The 20,123-nt window shown below is 41.1% G+C and overlaps 1 protein-coding gene across 4 annotated transcripts in view; it reads left to right on the top strand.

Annotated features, from left to right (window-relative positions):
• AMBRA1 (autophagy and beclin 1 regulator 1) overlaps positions 1-20,123 on the top strand; it is a 126,074-nt gene that overhangs the window by 733 nt on the left and 105,218 nt on the right. For 3 of the 4 annotated variants that reach the window (XM_068193564.1, XM_068193563.1, XM_068193561.1), the window contains exons 2-7: positions 9,854-10,109; positions 10,364-10,422; positions 11,148-11,331; positions 12,005-12,177; positions 12,962-13,028; positions 13,626-15,085. In XM_068193564.1, coding sequence (XP_068049665.1) covers positions 9,975-10,109; positions 10,364-10,422; positions 11,148-11,331; positions 12,005-12,177; positions 12,962-13,028; positions 13,626-15,085 — 2,078 coding nt within the window. In that variant the 5' untranslated portion in view covers positions 9,854-9,974. Of the gene's footprint in view, positions 1-21; positions 47-9,853; positions 10,110-10,363; positions 10,423-11,147; positions 11,332-12,004; positions 12,178-12,961; positions 13,029-13,625; positions 15,086-20,123 lie in introns of those variants that run through there. The other variant, XM_068193562.1, reaches the window with a different exon arrangement.

Below are 20,123 nucleotides of genomic sequence, written 5' to 3'. Positions count from 1 at the left end.
AGAGCACTTGCTTGTGAAAGTAGTGTTTGGCATAAAATGCATTCAGGTGTGCCTCTAGTTCCGTCTTGTCCTGTGAGGAAACGAACCCAGCTAATTCACCAGCTCGGGGAATGTTTTTGTTGCCATCTACCATATTTGTCCTGCCAACGCATAAATTTCTGTAGTGTTCGTGTAGTGTTTTTTGGATTACTTGTGATCCTGTGAATACCATGCATTCAGCTGCCTTTGGAAAGCAATTTTTCCTGTACTAAATCAGCGTTTCATCTTCAAGAGATCGTGTAGGTGTTTTTTCTCACTACACATTTCAAGTATTGTTCCGTGGTGATAGATGGATTCAAGAATTGTTGTCCAAATGCAAGCCTGTCTTCAAGAAGATAGATTATATGAAGTCTGTAAATACGGTCAGTGCTCAGTGCTGCTCTGAATGAAGTTCATTTCTCCTCTGTATGAAGTGTTCTTTAGTCTTTATTTAAAAAACCAGTGTGTTTTTCTATATTTGTCCTTGTTTACTGCTCCACCCTGCTTGGTGTCCTCTGGAAATGTCATCTGGCTTCTTTGCCTTTGCCACTCCCATCCTCTTTCAAATTACTGATGGGAATGTTAAAAAGGAACCTAAGAAATGACCTGCTGGTAATGTGCACTTATTGCCAGTCCATTACTGGTCTCCTAAGTTTGTTGTTGGGTCAGTTTTCAGAATGTGGCATGGGGTTAAACCCATGCAGATTTGAATGCCTCATGGGTGATGCAGGCAACAGGACCTGAAATCTCTGCTAAGTTTAAAACCCTTTCTTGTATTCTGAAGGACTGTTGTAATGCATTTCCTGACGTTCATAACTCTTCAGTGTAGCTTGTGTGCCAGTTCTGGAGTTCACAACTGCTGCTTCTCTGGGTAATTTTATTTAAAATAATTAGTTCATTTCTATTTTGATGGTCACAAATAAGTGTGTTTTTTGTGGCAGTGTGGCTGTTAACGAGTAGGGCTGTCCACTAGTATTTATATTTTTCCTGATGCTTGGAATGAAGAATGTATTTGGATCCAAATGTCTGGACATGCCTTTTCAGATTGAGTTGCTGGGAGTTTCTGCCGAATGTTTACTTTGCTGACAGCCTCTTCAGTTTTCTTTCTTTTGCCCTTTTCTGAGTCATAACTGACCCTCTAGATTCTTGTTTGGTTGTTTCCTACTTTTCCATTTTCTGAGCAGCACTTTTATGCGGCTGTAACAACCCCTTCTAAAGAAGGCAAGCAATGATCCAGCCTGCTGGTATCCCTCTGCCAGAAGTTTGGCATTTGAATAATCATTTTTTAAAGAAACTTTGGAAACTCTAGTACTAATCTTTTATGCCATGATTAGCAAACTGACTGAACTCATGGGTCTTGCAGAATTATTGTTGATGGGAATATTTACTACTAATGTAAGCAGCACTAAGGTACTTGTTTTTCCACTGTTGAGTTTCTGAGGGCCTGATAAAGGGCATAGTGCATGATAATAGTTACCTTGCGTGTTTTGTGTTAGTAGCCCTCTGCTATCCTAGCAAGGAGGGTGATAGAAACAAAATATTAGTAAGGGAAGGACAGAAGAATTTTGTTTTACAAATGTGAATGACAATGTGATATGCAGTGGAAGAGGATTAATATTAGAAATATTTTACTGGAAGGTTAGTACAGGATGTAGTAGTTGCCTAATGAAAGACCCATTGATTGGGTTGCTTGAAACTAGAGGAGACCTCTTTCCTCTACAAGAGGAAGCAGTACTTGTTTGCATGTCAGGACTTAGTTGGTTGTTAGGAATTCTGACTGCGGTTGTTGTCTAGTAGCTGTTTGTTGTCTCCAGTTTTTGTAAACTGTTTGTTGAACGGGATGATGAGGTGTCAGGCTTAAATGTGGAGAGCATCATCTTAATCCATGTGCTCGCTCAGCTCCACATGTTCTCAGTGAGGTGTTTTGGGTTGTTCTTGCAGAGTGATTCCTGCTTCCTTCTTCCTGTTACGTATTACTAATTCTTCACCTTGAGCAGCACAGAATTGCTGAGAGGAGTCTCTGACTCATGTTTTGTACACTTTTCCCCCTCCCTTTATATTCCTCCCACAGACTCAGTCTAAGGCCAAGAAGGGCAGTGGAGTCAAGAATTTGCTGTGTTTCTTTGTTCCGAGTCTAAATCTTCATTGTCTCCCACCTCTTCTATAATTCTGATACATCTTTGTATGAAGACTTCAGCTTCTGTGTGGATCATTTTTGCTTTTTGTCTTATTACTGTATTTCCATGTGAGCAAGAAATTATATGACCTGTATTTTCTAAAACATATTCTTGCTTCCAGTTGCTTTTTCCTTATTACTTGAATAAGGTGCATGTTCCTTAAGTGCAGCCTTGAATGCACAAAACACTTTGTCTTCACCTTGGGGGTATGTGATGCTGCTTCTGCTGCTCTGTAGTGTTGGCACTCCCACATTACTGTGCAATGTGTGATGTCACTTGGGGGCATTTGGCTGTGGCCCTTGAAGAACTTGATGAGCTTGAAGAATCTTGATCTGACTATTAATGTAAATAATGGGATTTTGAATTGAGAATTCCTTTGCCTTTCTGTCTAAATGAGAATAATTTTTAGGGGATTAATCTGAATTCTGTATTGCTCTGGCTTTCTCTTCTCCCTGTCCCTCATTTCCTGCTGTGTATAGTACTTAACGAAAGATGCTATGGTTTGAGTATGGAATTGTGGAAACCAACTCTTAATCTTCCAGATCTCAGTTCTGCTGTTTGACTTACCTTACAGCTTCGTGAAATAATATTATCTTCCTATCTTCTGAATTGAAACTAATATCTCTCTTCTCAAGAATTCATTAAGTTTATGTGGAAGTTGTAATAATAGTTATGAAAGTGCTCCATATTCTCATTGATAAATGAAACTGTCAGACTCCAGTCATGGGTGATTGCTTAGATTTTTTAATTATTTTTACTTCCCTTTTTATATTTACCATTCATTTTCTGGCCTTTAGGAGTTCATATCTGCAAGTTTCTCTTCCATGTCTTCATCATTTTGCTGTAAATAGCCAGAATTTTAATGTACTTCTTTTGTCTGAAAAGTTCTTTTATGTCTATTTAGCTGATTTAATCCAGACTGGGAAGACAAATTAAGATTCTAATGGCAATTAGTTACTTGTTGCAGTCATACAGGATCTTGAAATGACAAAGTACTATTGACATCTTTGTAGTGTAATTGGATTTCCTGAGCTGTTTGCAATCACAGTTTAAAACACAGCATTGAATTTTTCAATCATGAAGCACTAAGACAAGTTATTTTTCTTTAGGAATCCTTTTTTATGTGTCAACACTTATTGCAGTGAGTGCAATTTAGAGCAGTGTGTCTACTGCATCTACAGAAAGTGTGCTTTAGAATTTCCATCTCTCTCTGGCTTTAATCTAGGCAAAACTTCAGCTTACACTATAATACTTTGGGGAGTATTTAAAAACTTGGAAGAGTAAATCCAGGAGCATATAATGGAAGTCCTTCATGGTATTAGTTTTGGGTTTTCTTGGATAGTTGCATCATGAACTTTCTTTCACTTCTCCTAAGTGTTTTTTATTCTCCGTGTTAGGAGCACTTACTATAGACTGACTCTTGTTCGAATTAAATTCTTAAATTCAGCACCTTTTTTTTTAAGCATAATCAAGCACACAAGTTGAAACAGAACAAAATAATGGGCTAGAGTTTAGCTTTTTTTGTTGTTTTGATTAATCATGCTTAAGATAGTTGCTACCCATCCGTAGACTGTTTTTGTTTGTGGGTTAGCCTTGTTTAAAGATTCTAGTCCAAAGTAACTTTATTTTAAATTTTTGTTCATTTAGATATTACTGCAAGGTATCTTGAAGTTTGTCCTATGCAAAATGGTTTCTGGTGTTTGGGGTTGGGTTTTTTGTTTGGTTTGGTTTTGTTTGGTTTGTTTGTTTGTTTTTAATCCAAGAAGAGTTAATATGTCTATAAACAGTCTCAAGGTTCATCTGGAACTACCACAAATGGAGTTAAGGGAAGACAAATCAAATGTTAAAGTAAATTTAGACGTATATGGCCCTGTCATTTAAGAATGAACATAGTCCTGTTCTTCCAATACTTATGTTTTGACCCATGCTACTATTTGGGATATGGTCATGTCACCTGTTTTTTACTGATTTTGTTGTTGTTACAGCATTATTCAAATGCCAGTGCTACTGGCAAACTAGGACTTACCAAACTAGGACTACTTGAGTTGTCTTGTTTGTGAAGCTGAGTTGATGCAGTGCAAAGAGGGTAAAAGAGCTTTTTAGTTTTGGTTTTACATAAACATTTTTTTAAATTTTGCTCAGGTTTTCAGGTGGAGACACAAAAAGGGTTAGTGGGAATAGCATGACATTTGATATGGATTGAATCAGTATTTTCAATAAAACTGCAAGTATAAGTCAGGTCTTCTATCCGGTGTAGTGTTTCATGGGCTTCTTATGTGATATTGTTTGATGCAATTTAGGGAAATGATGGCTTCAAAATATTGCAGAAGGGAAGGAAACACAGATTGTAAACAAGGAATGGAACTAGAAAGTCCCTGGAGCTGTGTGACTGCTTGTATATATTCCAAATTATGTTCTAGGCATCTGTTTTGTTCTTGGAGATCTCCTGTCTGGGTGTCAGAACCAGATTTTATTGTTTTATCAATGAAGTGCCTGCAAAAGGAGGGGCTGTGTAGTTCATAATGCCTGGCAAGATGATATTTGGCTGTTTTCAGTGGGCACTTTTTGCTCTTTTGAGCTTCTGAAAAGCACAAGGGGTCTTAGAAGGCAGTTTGCTTCAAAACTAAGCTGTGTGAAATACAAGGGAAACCGACTTGTAGAAAATCCTTAGAGGAAATAGCCTGTCTTTTGAGTGCTGCCTTCATTAGGATCACTGTCAGCAAAGATAAAGCATTTGGGCTGTCTGATGATCTGATTGCTCTTGGAGAACCCACCCACATGTGCAATAGTGGGAATGCTAAATTATTGCTAATATTTATTAAATGAAACTTAAATTACTAGCATTTATTAAATGCAATAAACAGTTCTCTTGGAATTTTTAGTGTGTTGCTGGTGTCAAAGCCTGAGATGCTGCACTTTAATTTGGAATAACTGCAATGGCATTGTTAGGGCTGGGCATGCTTCTTCAGAACAGACATTTTTGAAAACAGAAGTAACTCTGGCTTGCAAGATAGGTAGGTGCCTGGCCAGAGCTGGAGGAGTTGAGTGTAATAATCTGCTTCCTCTTCTTTTCTAGAGACAAGTTTGCTTGGGGTTTTGCAGGACAGTGACATGCCTCATTGTTCACCACAGTTTTGCTTTTGTTGTGTTTTAAGTCCTTTTTTTCCCCATGCATATTCTTTTAATACAAAGTATACAGCCTTGGCCCATCAGCTATGTGTGGATCATGGCTGTTTTACACTCAATACGTTATGGAAGTCTTAAAACTGACAAAGGGACTTGGAAACCAAAACTACAGGGAGTCTTATAAGTGCATTCTCTCTGTGGAACCCGGATTGCAAAGTCAGTGACAGCTTTAATATTTCACTTCATATTGCCTCTTTCTTCATCAATCACATGAGGTCTCTTTGGGCAGCAAAATTGTCTGAAATTATTTGGACATTTGTATCTTCTGGATAGATCTCCCATTGTAAATATAATTTACTGATTGCAGGTTTTTTTTTTCCTTTTTAAACACTGATGGAGCTGTTTACACTGATTCTGTGCACATGCATTAGGAAAGGCTTTTAGTGTTGGTTGCAAACAACCACAAAGTTCTTTGCAGTGGTAATAGATTAGTCTGAGAGCTGAAGGCCACGTGAAATAACGTTTTTCCCCCGTGAAGAGTGGAATAACATGAAGGTAGTATTGCAATATTCATCTTTGTATCAAAGCCAGCTGTGCTCCCAGCATGGTGGTACCAGAATTTTCACAAAATTAATAGCAACAAAGATGGGGAAGGGGCACATTAGGAGATGGGACTGTCATCTCTGTAAAGTGCTGAAGTTTTGAACTGGAATGGTGAGCCATTGCATAATGCATAAAATATCTTGACCTACTTTTTATATGGCAAATTGAATGTGCTTCTTTTTATTCCTTTTCTCACCCTACCTTTCTGTCAGTGTTTTCAGGGGGTCATGTACCACTGCAAAGTAGTACCAATTTGCAGCTTCACTTTGGTTTTTTAGAGATTCAACATCTGTAAAAGCGACAATTACAAGTAAACCTACATTACTCTAATGCTGGGAATTCTTCAGGCTTCTTCAAGGATGGCTGGTACAGAGCAAGTAAAAGGCTTGGGTTTGGGCTGTGTAATGCCCTTTCCAAAACTGCGAACAGGCCAGCATGTTGTCCTGAAATGCCCTGAAGGGAGAAAACTCTTAAGGAAAGAAAGCTGCCGATTATATAAAAATTTGACTCTCCATTTGCAGAATTTTTTATGGTCATCTGCATCAATTCAGAGCATCAGCTGATCTTGCAGTTGTTGGACACTTTTGGTCATCCTGATTAAGCCAACCATCCAAATCTCCCTCCCTCCCCTCCCAAAAAACAAGTAAACAAAACAAACTCAACAACAAGAAGAAAACAGAACAATCCCAATCCCTATCCCTCTTTAGGTGGTCAGCTGTTCATCAGTTTGGATAGTTGTGGGTATTTGTAATAGACACTGCTACTGAATCCGTCCACCACTCACCTGCACAGATTTTATCCAGTGAGCTGCAAGTTTTATTTATGCTGAGTTGCAAACTCAGTTTTCAAACCCCCTGCATTTAATTTAAACTTTGTTGGTCAGATAGCTAATGAGTAGCTGTAAATACAGTTGGTACTTCAATACTTTATCTGCTAATGGTATTTAATAGCATGCTGTCATTATTCAGCTTATATTTGAGGAAAATATTTGGAGTTGGTGGGTATCTTTACTAGGTTAGAGAAATAATTCAATCCTTTAACACCCTCACAAAAAAACCCTACACAAACAAAAAAACTAAAAGGGAAAAAAAACCCCAAAAAACAAAAACCCCACACCAAAACAAACTGAAGCTGAACACATAATCCAATAGAAAGGTTAAAGTCTTCCTGCTAAAATGATCGAAGATAATGCCAGTGTTCATTTCATTGCCAATGCTACACTACATCTGTTTCTTCATTTGAAGGCTCTGAGTTTCTTTGCCTGTCTGAAAAGTTGCTGAATGTGTAACCAGGTAGAGAAGCAGTTCAGGCTAATTCAGAAAAAGGATAAAGTTTGGCCGCCGAAGGGATACTGGAATCTCAGCATCACTCAAGAAGGATACATTTGGTGTTTTCTGAAGGGATCCCAGCTTTTAAAAATGTTGAGCAGGTTAGCAGAGTACTGTGAAGGCATTAGAGCCCTAGGTGTTTCCTTAGTTTTCTTTTAAAACAGGATAAAGACATGAGTCAGTAGAAGCTGAAAAAATGAGGTACAGTCCCTGAGGGAAAACATGAAGTTAAATGCTCAGGCTCACATATGAAGTGTTTGTTATAGGCAGATTAGTTGAATAAATTAGGACACACATGCAGAGATTTAGATAAGCTGTCTTAAGGTATGCGCTTGGTTTTATATAGTGGAGATGACTTGGTCCTTCAATAAGGTGAATACTAGAACTTCACTGACTGCAGTTGCAGGAGTTATCACCCCATTTATTTTTGCAATATGTAAACTTGTCCATGGCATGAATAAACTTAAAGCCGTTTGTTAAACCTCTTGTTTTCCATGTTGCTATTGTACTTTAGGGAACATTGGTTCTGATAGGACTGAAATGTTGCTAGGTTGTCAGAGCTTGTTCTTTCTTATGAGTGATTGTTATCCTGCTTGTAAATTACCATGATCTCAAGTTATTTATATGGTTTGTCCTTCACAGCTATTGAAAGGCTGCTCCAAAGTTTAAATCTTTTCAAACTTCCAATTTATTCCAGCTGCAGTACTGGTCTTCCATTGGTGTCATGTTTATGTGTTTATTCTTGGGTTGTTGTAGTCCAAATTTCTGGAATACATGCTTATAGAATATTCAGCTACTGTTTTCTTAATTTTACTAGATTAAGGGTTAAACTAGATGTACAGTTTGCACCTGTAAAGTAGACTTTTTTTGCCTGTATTGTTCTGAGTTGTCCCTCTCCTCCATTCTGCTTACTGTCTGAATCTTGTCACTTCTGAACATGGGTGCCTAGGGCTGTTTGCAGAATCTGGATCAGGATTTATCAGCATTTAACTAAAGAAGATTTTTAGTTTAGGGATTCCCATCTTATATTATGCTTTTGGATGTATCTATTCTAGTTATCCTTCTGGCTTTTTTGGATCTGGGCTTTTTTAAGCTGTACAGTTATTTTTAAGAATTCTCTTGCAGTATATCTTTAGTTTTTATGTTGCTTTCCAGTAAGGCTTTGATTTTGTGGAATAATTCCTACCTAATGTTTGGCTAACTTTCACAGATTCTCAAAAGAAGGCTTATTGTGTACCATGGAGTTCAGCTTCTCTGAAATATATGATCCCCATGCTGTTCACATTAAGCAACAGGCAATTTCCAGCTAGCTCAAAATTCACTGTGGAGAATTTCCTTTCTAGGAAGATGGGTGTCTTTACTTGTTAATTACTTCAGTACTATTTATTTTACTTCTACAAATAAAAACTGGTGTGCTTTTTTGGAACTCATTTTCCTGGCTTATCTCTTTAGACAGCTCCTCTCTATAAGCTGCAGCTTTCTTAAATGATCTGTTTAGGAGAGTTTTTTTAGGGAGAGTGGGAGGAAAGAAAATACTGCTACTGACCACTCTGAGTTCTGTCATTTAACAATTTGTCTCTTGTGCACATAAACCTTTTTTCTTCATGTGTTCTTTTACTTCTTAAAATTGCTATTTCCTTCTCTATTGAATATTGATGGTTTTGTTCAGTGTAACATGAACTGAGTCAGGTTTGTCTTTAGATCTTCATGTTATCAAGAGATGGCAGAGTAGTATGTACACTGCTGGGATCGGAAGGTAATAGCATTGCTGCAGAGTTTCTTGATTTATCTGTTCTAAGAAACTTTTCTGGAGAGCTTTTTGTGGCAAACTCCATTGTATGACACCACTGAAAAGCTGTGTGATTGGGTTGCTATTAGAGTCACTATATTATTTATTTATTATATTTATTTAGCTTTTTTTTATAGACAGTGGGTATTAAAGCTTTCCTTTGCAGCTTAAAGTGTTCCAAAAGCATTATTCTTTGCCAGTGTGCATTACTTGGGTGAACTGTTGTTCTAAGAACAATGCAGATTGAAAGGTATTGTGCAGACATTGGAATAATCTTGGTGAAGCTGTCCCATACATAATTGTTTTCATATTTTGTAATCTGTTGATGGAGTTGGAAATATTTTGGACTTGAGGTCTGTCAATCATCTGACCTTTACAGTTTGGCCTGTTACTGAAATTTGAGTAGTTCTGGGAGATTCCTCTGTCATACTGTCAATTTGGTAATACTGTTCCTCTGGCTTTCAGACACCCTTCCCAGATAGGACCTAAATCTTCAAGGTGTAAAGACTGTATCTTCAGAAAACTTTTATCCTTTACTATATATGGCAAGAGATGAAGGGAAGGAAAATAATTTGAAGGCCAATTTTTAATTCTCCGCATGTCTGTTGTGCCTAGGGCACCTGTACGAGGAAAGAATTGGATGCTTTCAAAGCAATTTTTGGCTGCAGAAATGTCAAAGTGGGGCCTTGATAAGGCTGTGTAAGAAGAAAGATTTGTCTCTCAAATCTAGTATTTTTGGGATTTAAAGATTTTACTTTGTCTGGGTAGCCAAGGTAAAAGCTGCCTTCCTTATCAGTCTTTTATCTTTTTAGGTTTCCATGAAGATAAACAACTGAAATGTGGATAGCTTATTTGTAGCTTGGTGTTGGTTGTCATCTGGAACCTGCTGGTGTCTCCTCTCAGTCGCAGGCGTGGTGTTGGCAACTGAGAGCCATGAAGGTTGTCCCAGAGAAGAATGCTGTCCGCATCCTTTGGGGTAGGGAACGGGGCACCCAAGCCTTGGGCGCTCAGCGGCTTCTGCAGGAGCTGGTGGAGGATAAAACTCGATGGATGAAATGGGAGGGCAAGGTAAGGTTGTGGGATAGAGCTGCATATCTTGATCTTGGAATGGGGGAAGGGAGGCAGGGATTTGAAATAAATTGTCTTGTGATTATACCTTTGATGTGTTACACTTGATATGCTCTCTGGCTCTGTTCAGTTCCTGCAGTGATGTGATACTAGATATGTTCCTGCAGCTGGTTCCCCTTGTTGTCTGTGTGGCTTACAGTTAAAGTATGATCATATGACTCTTGCAACACTTCCTGCTTTGTTGGCTTTTTCAGAAAGTGGAGTTACCAGACAGTCCACGCTCCACCTTCTTGCTGGCGTTTAGTCCAGACAGGTAATTAACTCCTAGTTCGTTCCCTGTTTCAGCAGTCTCCCTACACTTACAAAAGTGATGGAGGCTTGTGCCCATTGAGTTGCCCAGTCCTGAACAGCCGAGTGAAACTTCTGGTTCCTGACACGCATGGATGGAACGTGTGCACCTTCCTAATCTCACAGCTTCGAGCATAGTTGGTGTTTAATTTCTGAGGTACCCAGGTGATACAAAGTTCTAAGGAAAAAGGATCTCTGCAGACACCATGGGATTTCATAAGAAACGAAAGGGAGTAAAGGATATTTTAATACAACATGTTCAAATGATACGACACATTCACTGGGATATCTAGGAATAAAGAGCAGAGCAGAGTGATGTGTGTATTGGAAGCAGAAATGGAGGTGGGATCTCTCATAGTATCACTTGATTTGACAGTGGTTGAGAGTTGGGAATATTTATTTGCCCCAGACTGTCAGTCAGGAGTGCCTTCTGAGCTGCATGCTCACTCTGACGTTCAAGGTCAAGTTTGTGCTTGCAGATTCAGATGAGCTCATGTTTGCATGGATCCTGAAATCTGGCTACAGAAAACTTTTGACATTGGTGCAACAGTAGCCTCTTACCCTTTGAGCTCTGTGTGGGAGAGCTGCTGGGTTAAGTATGAACAGACCCTGTTGAGATGAAGCTAACCGTGGTCTAATTTTGCGGTATTCTTCTCATGCTAATGTTTGTCATACCTTCTGCATTCCCAGGACCCTAATGGCTTCCACACATGTGAACCACAACATCTACATCACAGAGGTGAAAACGGGCAAGTGTGTTCATTCCTTGGTTGGACATCGCCGCACTCCCTGGTGTGTCACCTTCCATCCCACCATCCCAGGCCTCATTGCTTCAGGATGCCTAGATGGGGAGGTTAGAATTTGGGATTTACATGTAAGTCTTTCCTGAAATGTATGTTCCTTTCATATTTGGTGGGTGGTGACTTTTTTTGGCTGAATTTGTTTTCCACGTTACCTGGTAAGAGAGCTGTTTGGAAGCTTTTCTGGGACCTGTGTGTAAAAGCATAGAACAGACAGTAGCCATCCTCTTCTCTCTAGAGAGGAGGTGACAGATTCTTCATTGAGTCCTGCCAGGTAGGTCATGCTTCTTAGCAGCACCTGTTTCATTGATTGCAGGGGTACAGGTAATGCTGGAGAACATTGTGCAAGGTGCCTGTTTAGCCTCTGTGAGAGACATGCTGTTTGTTATTCCACTGAGCATATCTGAACTGTTCATTAGAGAATCTGCTGCTCTACCCAGTTTGGTAAATGGCAGAGAGACAAAGCACGTGGGCTTGTCTGTTTGTTTTTTTGGTTTTTTTTTATGAAGCATTTTTTCAGGCTGATTGAGACACACTTACCTACAAAAATACATCTGTGGTCATTGTTGCAAGTAGTGTTACATTTTAGACCGGGCGAATGACCTCCTATCGTGTCGGCTGTTGCTGTCAAGACAGCACCTCACTTGCAATGCTCTAGGCAGGCTGGGAGGCATGGCAAGTACGTGGAAACTTAATGATGGCAAACGTTGTGATAAACTGCTTGTGGCTCTTGACTCCTCACTCTAGGGTGGAAGTGAGAGCTGGTTCACAGATAGCAACAATGCCATTGCATCACTTGCTTTTCATCCTACGGCTCAGCTCTTGCTGATTGCCACTGCCAATGAGATACATTTCTGGGACTGGAGTCGTCGGGAGCCTTTTGCAGTGGTGAAAACGGCCAGTGAAATGGAGCGGGTCAGGTGAGCTCCTGCTTCTGGGTGAAAAGAACACTTATGTGTGAAAAATGGTCAGGTTTAGAAAGTGTATGTGAGGTTCCTCTGGGATGCTGAACCCTTTTCACTCAGGCAGTGAAGTGTTGCTTGCAGCTCCTTGACTCAGCTGGTAGAAAACCAGTTCTGTGGGCAGAAAGAAAAAGCAATTGAAAGTAATAGATCAACTTGGTTTTTCATATTTGTAATAGGGCATGTGTCCATTAAATGTCCAGAATCTACTTCATGTTGATTTGTAATCTTAGTAATTAAACTTGTCAGCCATAAGGATGAGAAAACACAGGAACTGCTGGAACAAAGTGCTGAGCTATTACTTTGGCACACTTGTAGAGGAAACTGGATTGCTGGAAACCTGATGCCTGCTTTTGAGCAATTTAAAAATAAGACAACAATGTGGTATCAAAGCATGTTAATCTCTCCCTTTGTACCAATTCCATTTTTAATATAAACACGTGTATTCCTTTAAATTTTCTGGCTGTTTCAATTGATGCAGCAGTACTTACTTCCAGCTTTTATCTTTGGTGTAGTGTTGCTGTGGACTATAAAATAACTGCAGTCTTCGGCTAGATAGGGACATTTTCTTCTTTTTAATGCATAAACTCTTTGATATCCTTCATAAAAATATGATGGTAATGTAGTAATATTCTCATTGCAAACATGTCGTGTGGGGTTTTCTTCCCTGCTGTGTTCAGCTTCCTGTGTCAATGTGGAATGTGAACTGGTGATTGATATTCTGGCACTGCTTTTGTTTTAGGCTGGTACGGTTTGATCCCTTGGGACACTACTTGCTCACAGCAATCGTTAACCCTTCTAACCAGCAGGTAAGGGGAATGTCAGGACTTGTATTGACTGGCTAGTTAAAAGGTGCTCTATGTACTTTAGCCCTAGTCTGTTTCTAAGCAGACTTGTGCTTTTCTGAAAACCTGAAGTCTTCTTAAGCTGAGTTCTTTCTGACCTCAATTGGTGATACAATAACAATGTAACATGTTCTTATGTTATGTGCACGGCTGATAAAGTGCTTTCCAAAAGGTGTTTGTTTTGCCCTCTGTGTCTTACTAACGGTGGGACAGAGGTCTCAGTGGTCGTGTTCTTTCAGTTCTGTTGTGATGTTCTTTTGGATTTCAACTTAATTGAGGTATTAACAATTCTCCCCTCAGCTTCTGACCCTCAGACACTGATACTTTTGTTTGTATGAACAGTGTCTTGTGAAAGCTCACTGGGCTGTAGAAAGAGGTTGTCTAGATCCATAAAATGAACTTAGAAATCATCTCAATTAGTTTCCTCTAAGTCAAGGCCTTTAAGAAGGGACTTACCACATCCTTTCATCTGTCTTGGCTGGTAGCTGACTTTCTGCTGTTTATTTCGAAGTATAGAATTTTGCCTTGAGGTGACTGAACATTGCCTGTTTCCTTCTGCAGAGCGATGAGGAAGTGGAAATCTCCGTGGACAGCACAGAGATGCCGCATTATCGTCAGCGCGCTATCCTTCCGTCTCAGCCTGTGAGGCGCACACCCCTCCTCCACAACTTCCTGCATATGTTGTCCTCCCGCTCCTCTGGCATACAGGTGGGAGAGCAAAACAGTGTTCAAGACTCTGCTACCCCATCCCCTCCACCGCCTCCACCACCACCACCTCCGCCTCCAGCCAGTGAGAACACAAGGGCATCTGTCTATAACAGGCTCCGGGAGCGAGTCAGCTATCCCACAGCAGAGTGCTGCCAGCACCTGGGGATGTTGTGCCTTTGCAGCCGATGCTCTAGTACAAGACTTCCTTCTTCTCTCTTCCCACACCAGGAAAACGCACCCTCCACGTCTTCTGGGGCCACTGGCACTTCCTTCTCCTCTGTGCAGACAGAGCCTTATCAACCCCCAGAGCAGGCATCCGTAGTGCAGGAGGAGCAGGGGATACTTAACAGGCCCTCTGCTTTCAGCACAGTTCAGAGCAGCACTGCTGGCAACACCCTGCGCAACCTTAGCCTGGGCCCCACACGGCGGTCCCTCAGCGGGTCCTTGGCAGGCCACCAGTCCCGGTACCAACAGTCTGCGAGAGAGATGGCTTCAGGCTTGGGTGGGTCTGACTGGTCCAGGACAGTGCTGAACATGAGCTCTCGGTCCGAGCTGGAAGCCATGCCTCCCCCTAGGACCAGTGCCTCCTCTGTGAGCTTGCTGTCGGTGCTCAGACAGCAGGAGGGAGGTTCCCAGGCATCAGTCTATACCTCTGCAACAGAAGGGAGGGGCTTTCTGGCCCCAGGGGCTGAGGTGAACAGTGGTAGTGGTGCTGGCCCGAGCAATCCAGCCAGCATTCGTAATGAGCTCCAGTGTGATTTGAGGCGATTCTTCCTGGAATATGACCGGCTTCAGGAGTTAGATCAGGGGATTGGTGGGGAGCCCAGCCAGTCGCAACAGGCTCAAGAAATGCTCAACAACAACATTGAGCCTGATCGACCCGGTCCCTCCCATCAGCAGACTCCACAAAGCAGTGAAAACAATTCCAATTTGTCCCGGGGTCACCTGAACCGCTGTCGTGCTTGTCATAACCTGCTGACCTTTAACAATGACACGCTGCGCTGGGAAAGAAGCACGCCTAGCTACACACCAGGGCAGGTCCAAAGCACATTTGAGGGTGTGCCTCCAAATACCAGCCAGGTGCAGCCTGCAGAGAGAACCGAGGGCAGAGCTCCTGCCTCTAGCAGACTGCAGCTGGGCAGCTCTTCCACCCCGCAGGAGGAGAGGACCGTGGGAGTGGTCTTTAACCAGGAGACGGGGCACTGGGAAAGAGTTTACAGCCAGTCGGCTTCAAGCAGACCTGGGAATGTATCACAGGAGGCCTTAAACCAGGAAATGCCTGAGGAAAGCTCAGAGGAGGATTCACTCAGGAGGTAAGATACATGCTTGCCCTTCCTCCTCTATTTTTCCTTAAACCTTTCCCATGTAGTCTGAGGTTTTTCAACATTTTCAGAGTTAAAAACCTTTTCTCATATGGCCATGTGCTATTCATGTAGATGAAAGTAGAGATGTTGGTGTTGATGTATTTATAGCTGCCATTGTCATGCTGCAGTTGGGTTCTGAAGATTGTAAGGGCAGAGACTGGACCTCTCAATGGTAGTACAGACAGGCAAAAGGATGGGCTCTTTTAGCAGATCTCTGGGGTGAACTGTGCTCCTGGTATTTCCGAGACCCTGCAGAAGCATGGAAACTCAGGGTGTGTTAATGCTGTCCCTTGTGCTCCCTGTCACACACCCTATCATCACGTGCTATGCATGGAGAATCTGCCCAGGGTTGACATGGAAAACTGGGCATGAGTAAGTTGTTAAGTTAAAAGGGTTAACAATAATTTCCTCAGAGTTGCCCAGAGGGGGGAAAAAGTCAAAGCTCTGTGTCAGTGGTTTGGGTATATGCAGTTGGTTTGCCGCTGATAAGAGAGATTAGTTTTGAAAGTGGCTCCTGTTGACCTGAGCTGGTTGGGGACATACTGATCACTGAAGATTTTAGGCTTTGCGGTCTTCATTTTTAAGAAGGTGATTTTTTTTTTTTGGAAGGATATTTTTCTTCTGCTTCAGGTATGATACAATAAACTGGATAAGCTAAATTGAGCTTGCATCAGGGAAGATGTGTCCTTTGTGTCAGAGTGTCTTCACTGGCTTGTGTGGATGATACAGCTACATTGATACTTTGGATGGGGTTTCCATGCTGGGTTTCGGTTTCACATCTTCTTTGTCAAGTGGTTTGTGCTCTCACCAGAGGAAAGCTTCAGTCTTTCTGTTTCTCTGAAACAGATGCTTTGAGCTGTATAAAAGCAAAATTTCCAGGTTGGATGCAGATGTAACTAAGAAGGCTTTGTACACAGGAGTGGCTGAAGAAAGGGAATTCTTTCTTCTGTCCTGCAGATAAGCTGATTATACTGAGCCTGGAACAGTGACTGCCTTTCTTGTTGTTGTAGTTGCATAAAATAAGTGGTGGTGGTCATAGAATTATTCATCAGTTTCTAAATCCTTGCCCCAGTTTTTTTTTTAATAGCCTGCCATAATGAGAGTCTCAGGCTGATTACATGGGAGCTACTTTTTGGCCCTGAACTTACCTACTGTTAATTTAAGTCAGGTATCCTCTTGTCCCCTATTAAAGGGCGTAAGAGTAAGAAGGAGCTGACAAATTTAGCTTTAAAATGGCACTTGAGTAAGTCGTGCGTTATCTTTCTTTTGAAACAGTGGTACATACTTATGTCATCTCCACTGTGTCTCGTTTTCTGGGATGAGTCACTGTAGTGTCAGAAATAACTGGGCAAATAACATTCTTATTGATTGGGCAGTTGGCACATATTTGGACAATGAGATATAGTGGGATATGTAGATACGATCTTTTCTGTGGTAACTATAATTTAAAAATGTCCTGAGGCATATAATTGATCCACTGCAGCCTGCAGGAGTCTAATGAGAGTCCTATGACTAAATCTCTGTGTCACTTTGCCTGTCATCCATGGTGGCTGCTGCTGTCTGCTCCACTGGCTGTAGCATTTATGAAGGGTTACTTGCCTACCTGATAAGCTGAGCAAACAGGTGCTTTTCACTGAGAGTTCTGATTTGGAGTGAGTAGTTTGATGCATGAGCTTAATTCCAGAGGAATTCCTGTAACACGAAACCTTTATTGAAACCTTTCTGGCAGAAGTTGTTGAGAATCTCCTAGGAACTCTTGTTTTCCCAATCTCCTGGTTCTGTTATCAGGCCTTTCTAAAGAACAGGCACAGCAGGGGTTTCTGCTTCTGTTCTAACTGAAGTTAAGGTTATCTGTAGAGTTCTGAAGCAAGAAGCTGGAAGCAGTGGGCAGTCTGGTATTAAATGCTTCTGGCAAGTTCCTTGAAGTAAAACTTCATTTCCTTTCTTGTTGAACACATTGGATGGGCTTGGGGCTTTATGAAATCTTTTCCCTTGAAAGGATCCCTGCATGCAGGATAGCTCTATCCTGCAGGTGTAATTTTCTGCCATTCTCAAATTAGCTGTTTATATTTTTCTTTATAGAACATGGGAGATGAGATTAGCTCAGTTGGGTTAGAGCATGGTGCTAATAGCACCAAGGTTGTGGGTTCAATCCCCATACAGGCCGTTTACTTAAGAGTTGGGCTTAATCATCTTTGTGGTTCCCTTCCAACTCAGAATGTCCTGTGAATCTGTTAACAAGTCAGCAAGCACTCACTTACCTAAATTTTGTATAGAGTGAGCATCTTTTACCAAGCCTTCATGTGTCCCAGACCTAGGGCATGCTTTCACAGTGGGAAGTGCTGGAACCACTTCTGCACAGAAGAGTCCAAAGTGTCTATTAACCTTTGGAGCTACAAAAGCATGCAAAGATGGAGTCTGAGGGTCCTGAGATATAAACTAAGTAATGCTGAAAGTGCTGACAAAATACAAAAGGGGAGGATAAGCCTTCAAACCTGAGGGTATAAGTGGTAACTGCATACACACTTCCAATCAATGTAATTTTGTGCCTATCAGCCTCTGGTTAATTCTTAGTGTTGGAATCCAAGATGTGCTCATAACCTGTTTTATAATTCTGTTCTTCTTTGTCTCTCCATTAGATGTCCTCATTGGGCAATTGAGCTCTATATTCTAAGGTCAGCCGAAAAACAGAAGATAAAAATTGTGTCTGGAAACTGTGTGTTCTCTTTCCCTGTCCATAGGCAAGATTCCTTCCCTGATATGGCCTTCCGAGTTAAGAAGTAGCTTTCTGGGAAAACATTGCCATTGAGGATCAATTAATTTAATAGGGTAGTTTAGTGAAGGCTGTTCTTTGAATTCTGTTGATGCAACTATGTCAGCTGGGTAAGGAGAGAATTCTGCTCTTTCTGATGATCCTAGGCTAATGATCTTGGACTGATCACAAAGGCATTAATAAGCATGTAATGGCACTATTCCTACCTAACAGCTCTGGCACCTCTTTTAGGAGAAGCATGTCACTGAGAGCCTCAGCAATACAAGGAGTCCCATCACATTTCAGCCTGGCCTGAAAGTAGTGTGGCATTGAGCTGTGTGCTTCTTGAAGTTGTGCTGGTGAGGCATGAATTTGGGGAAAGTTTATGGTCTGTGTTAAGCAAAAGTTCATGAGACTGAGCTTCAGCTTTTTTGAGGTTCTCCACGCTGATTTTATTAATTCAAATGTAGGGAGTTTTCCCCTGTGGATGTCTTTGCCTCACTTTTAACATCAAAGTGAAAAGAATCTCAGAAATCTCTGAAGTTGCCATGTGAAATGTGCTGCAAAAAATTGGTCATAGAAGCTGTTGGAAAGATGTGGGTAAAGGAAGGATAACTGAGCAACAGATGATAGCTAATTTAATTTTTTTATAACTACCTGTTAATTTAAAAATGGGTTGAGGAGGTCTTGTATTAGTAATCTCTGAGGGAAACAAACCTCTAAGTACTTAAAGCCATTTTTGCTTTCTGGGCCAATTCAGGTTGATAATGACAAGTTGAACAGGCAATGAAAGAGGATTCTTCTAGTTAGCTGCTTATTTGAGAGGAGCTGGTGCCACCTTCTTAAGACAGTGATACACAGAATCTAGCAGTGATCTCTGCTAAAATATGTATCAATTCAGCAGTTAATGCTAGGTATGGTGCAATGCTGGCTAATAAAACTGATTCAGATTTTCTCTTTGGCTATTTTAGTATGACTCAAGTGACATCTACAGAATTAGTGTAGGGATTTTATAAAAAAAAAAGGAAAATAATTAGGTTTCTAAATTGATTTTTGTTTCTGAGTTCTGGATGCGAGGAGCAAGTAGTGATGTGTGTCCCTGCTAACATATTTCAAACCTTATTCAGTGAAACAATTCCTATAGATGGGGAAAAGAAGGAAGAGGAAAATTGTCCTCTCTAGATTTAGCTGCTTGTAACAGATGAGAAGGATAATTTTTATCTGGTTTACCTGTTTATTTTGTCTAGAGATTTGAGTACATTACTGCAAATGAAAGGTGTGTTCTATTCTATTGTCAGGCAGGTTTGCATGAAACTTATGGTTCACAAAGAAATGGTTATCATCCTTATTCTTCTATGAAGAAGCTTTGTCTGGCAATTATGTTGAACTTCTCTAACCACTCCACTGCACTCATTCCGGAGGTCAGATTCTGTAGGCTGTGGTATGAGTAACTCTGTGCCTGCATTTTATGAATACATAATGTTTTCACCTTGCCTCACCTATTTAGTTTGACAGACAAGACACATTATTGAAATTACCTGAAAATCTGAGAAGTCTTTAGAACCATCCTGAGTGACACTTTTGTCATGCATACAGGCAGAAAGGAGTGAGCGTGTGTGAAGTGGGGAAATTCTTGTCTGGGGACCCTTGTATAAACTCCTTTATTTTGTTTGTGAGTATATGAAAGACAGAGTCCACTGTGCTGTGCAAATAATTGACCTGTTGAAGCTGGCACAGCTTACCTAAGGCTTTGCTGTATTTTAGTCTGTTGGATGAACTATGTACAAGTGACATGTGAAACCATCTTCCCTGGAACCATATACCAGGGTCCAGGGACAAATCTGTGTCTTTCATTTTGTCAGGTCTCGTTTGAGGACTCTGGTCCCTCCTGCCTTGTTCTTGCTATGTGATGTGAACCCAGTCACATGTAGTACAGTGACTCCAGCTCATCCCGTTTCTCTTCAGTGTCGATGACCTTTCTGGCCGCTTACAGCTCTCCTTACATCAGCTATGAAGAGAAACACCTAGTCTGTTCCTCTGAATTTCTCAGACCTTATTTCCATATTGCTTTGCTGCCACAAGGGGGTAATGTTGCTTCTGCTCCTTTCTGTCTCCTTTCCTAACCTGAAAGTTTCCGAGTTCTTGTTTGAAGGGTAGCTTGAGGACCCTCCCCGCTCCCAAACGGGAGCTTATCTCTGTAGTTACCATACAATTGCAAGTTCTTCAGTGTTTGGA

The sequence above is a fragment of the Anomalospiza imberbis genome, chromosome 6, assembly GCF_031753505.1.
Source record: "Anomalospiza imberbis isolate Cuckoo-Finch-1a 21T00152 chromosome 6, ASM3175350v1, whole genome shotgun sequence".
NCBI lineage: Eukaryota > Metazoa > Chordata > Aves > Passeriformes > Viduidae > Anomalospiza > Anomalospiza imberbis.
The sequence above is the reverse complement of the archived record's forward strand: the minus strand, read 5'-3'. Positions and strand labels throughout refer to the sequence as shown.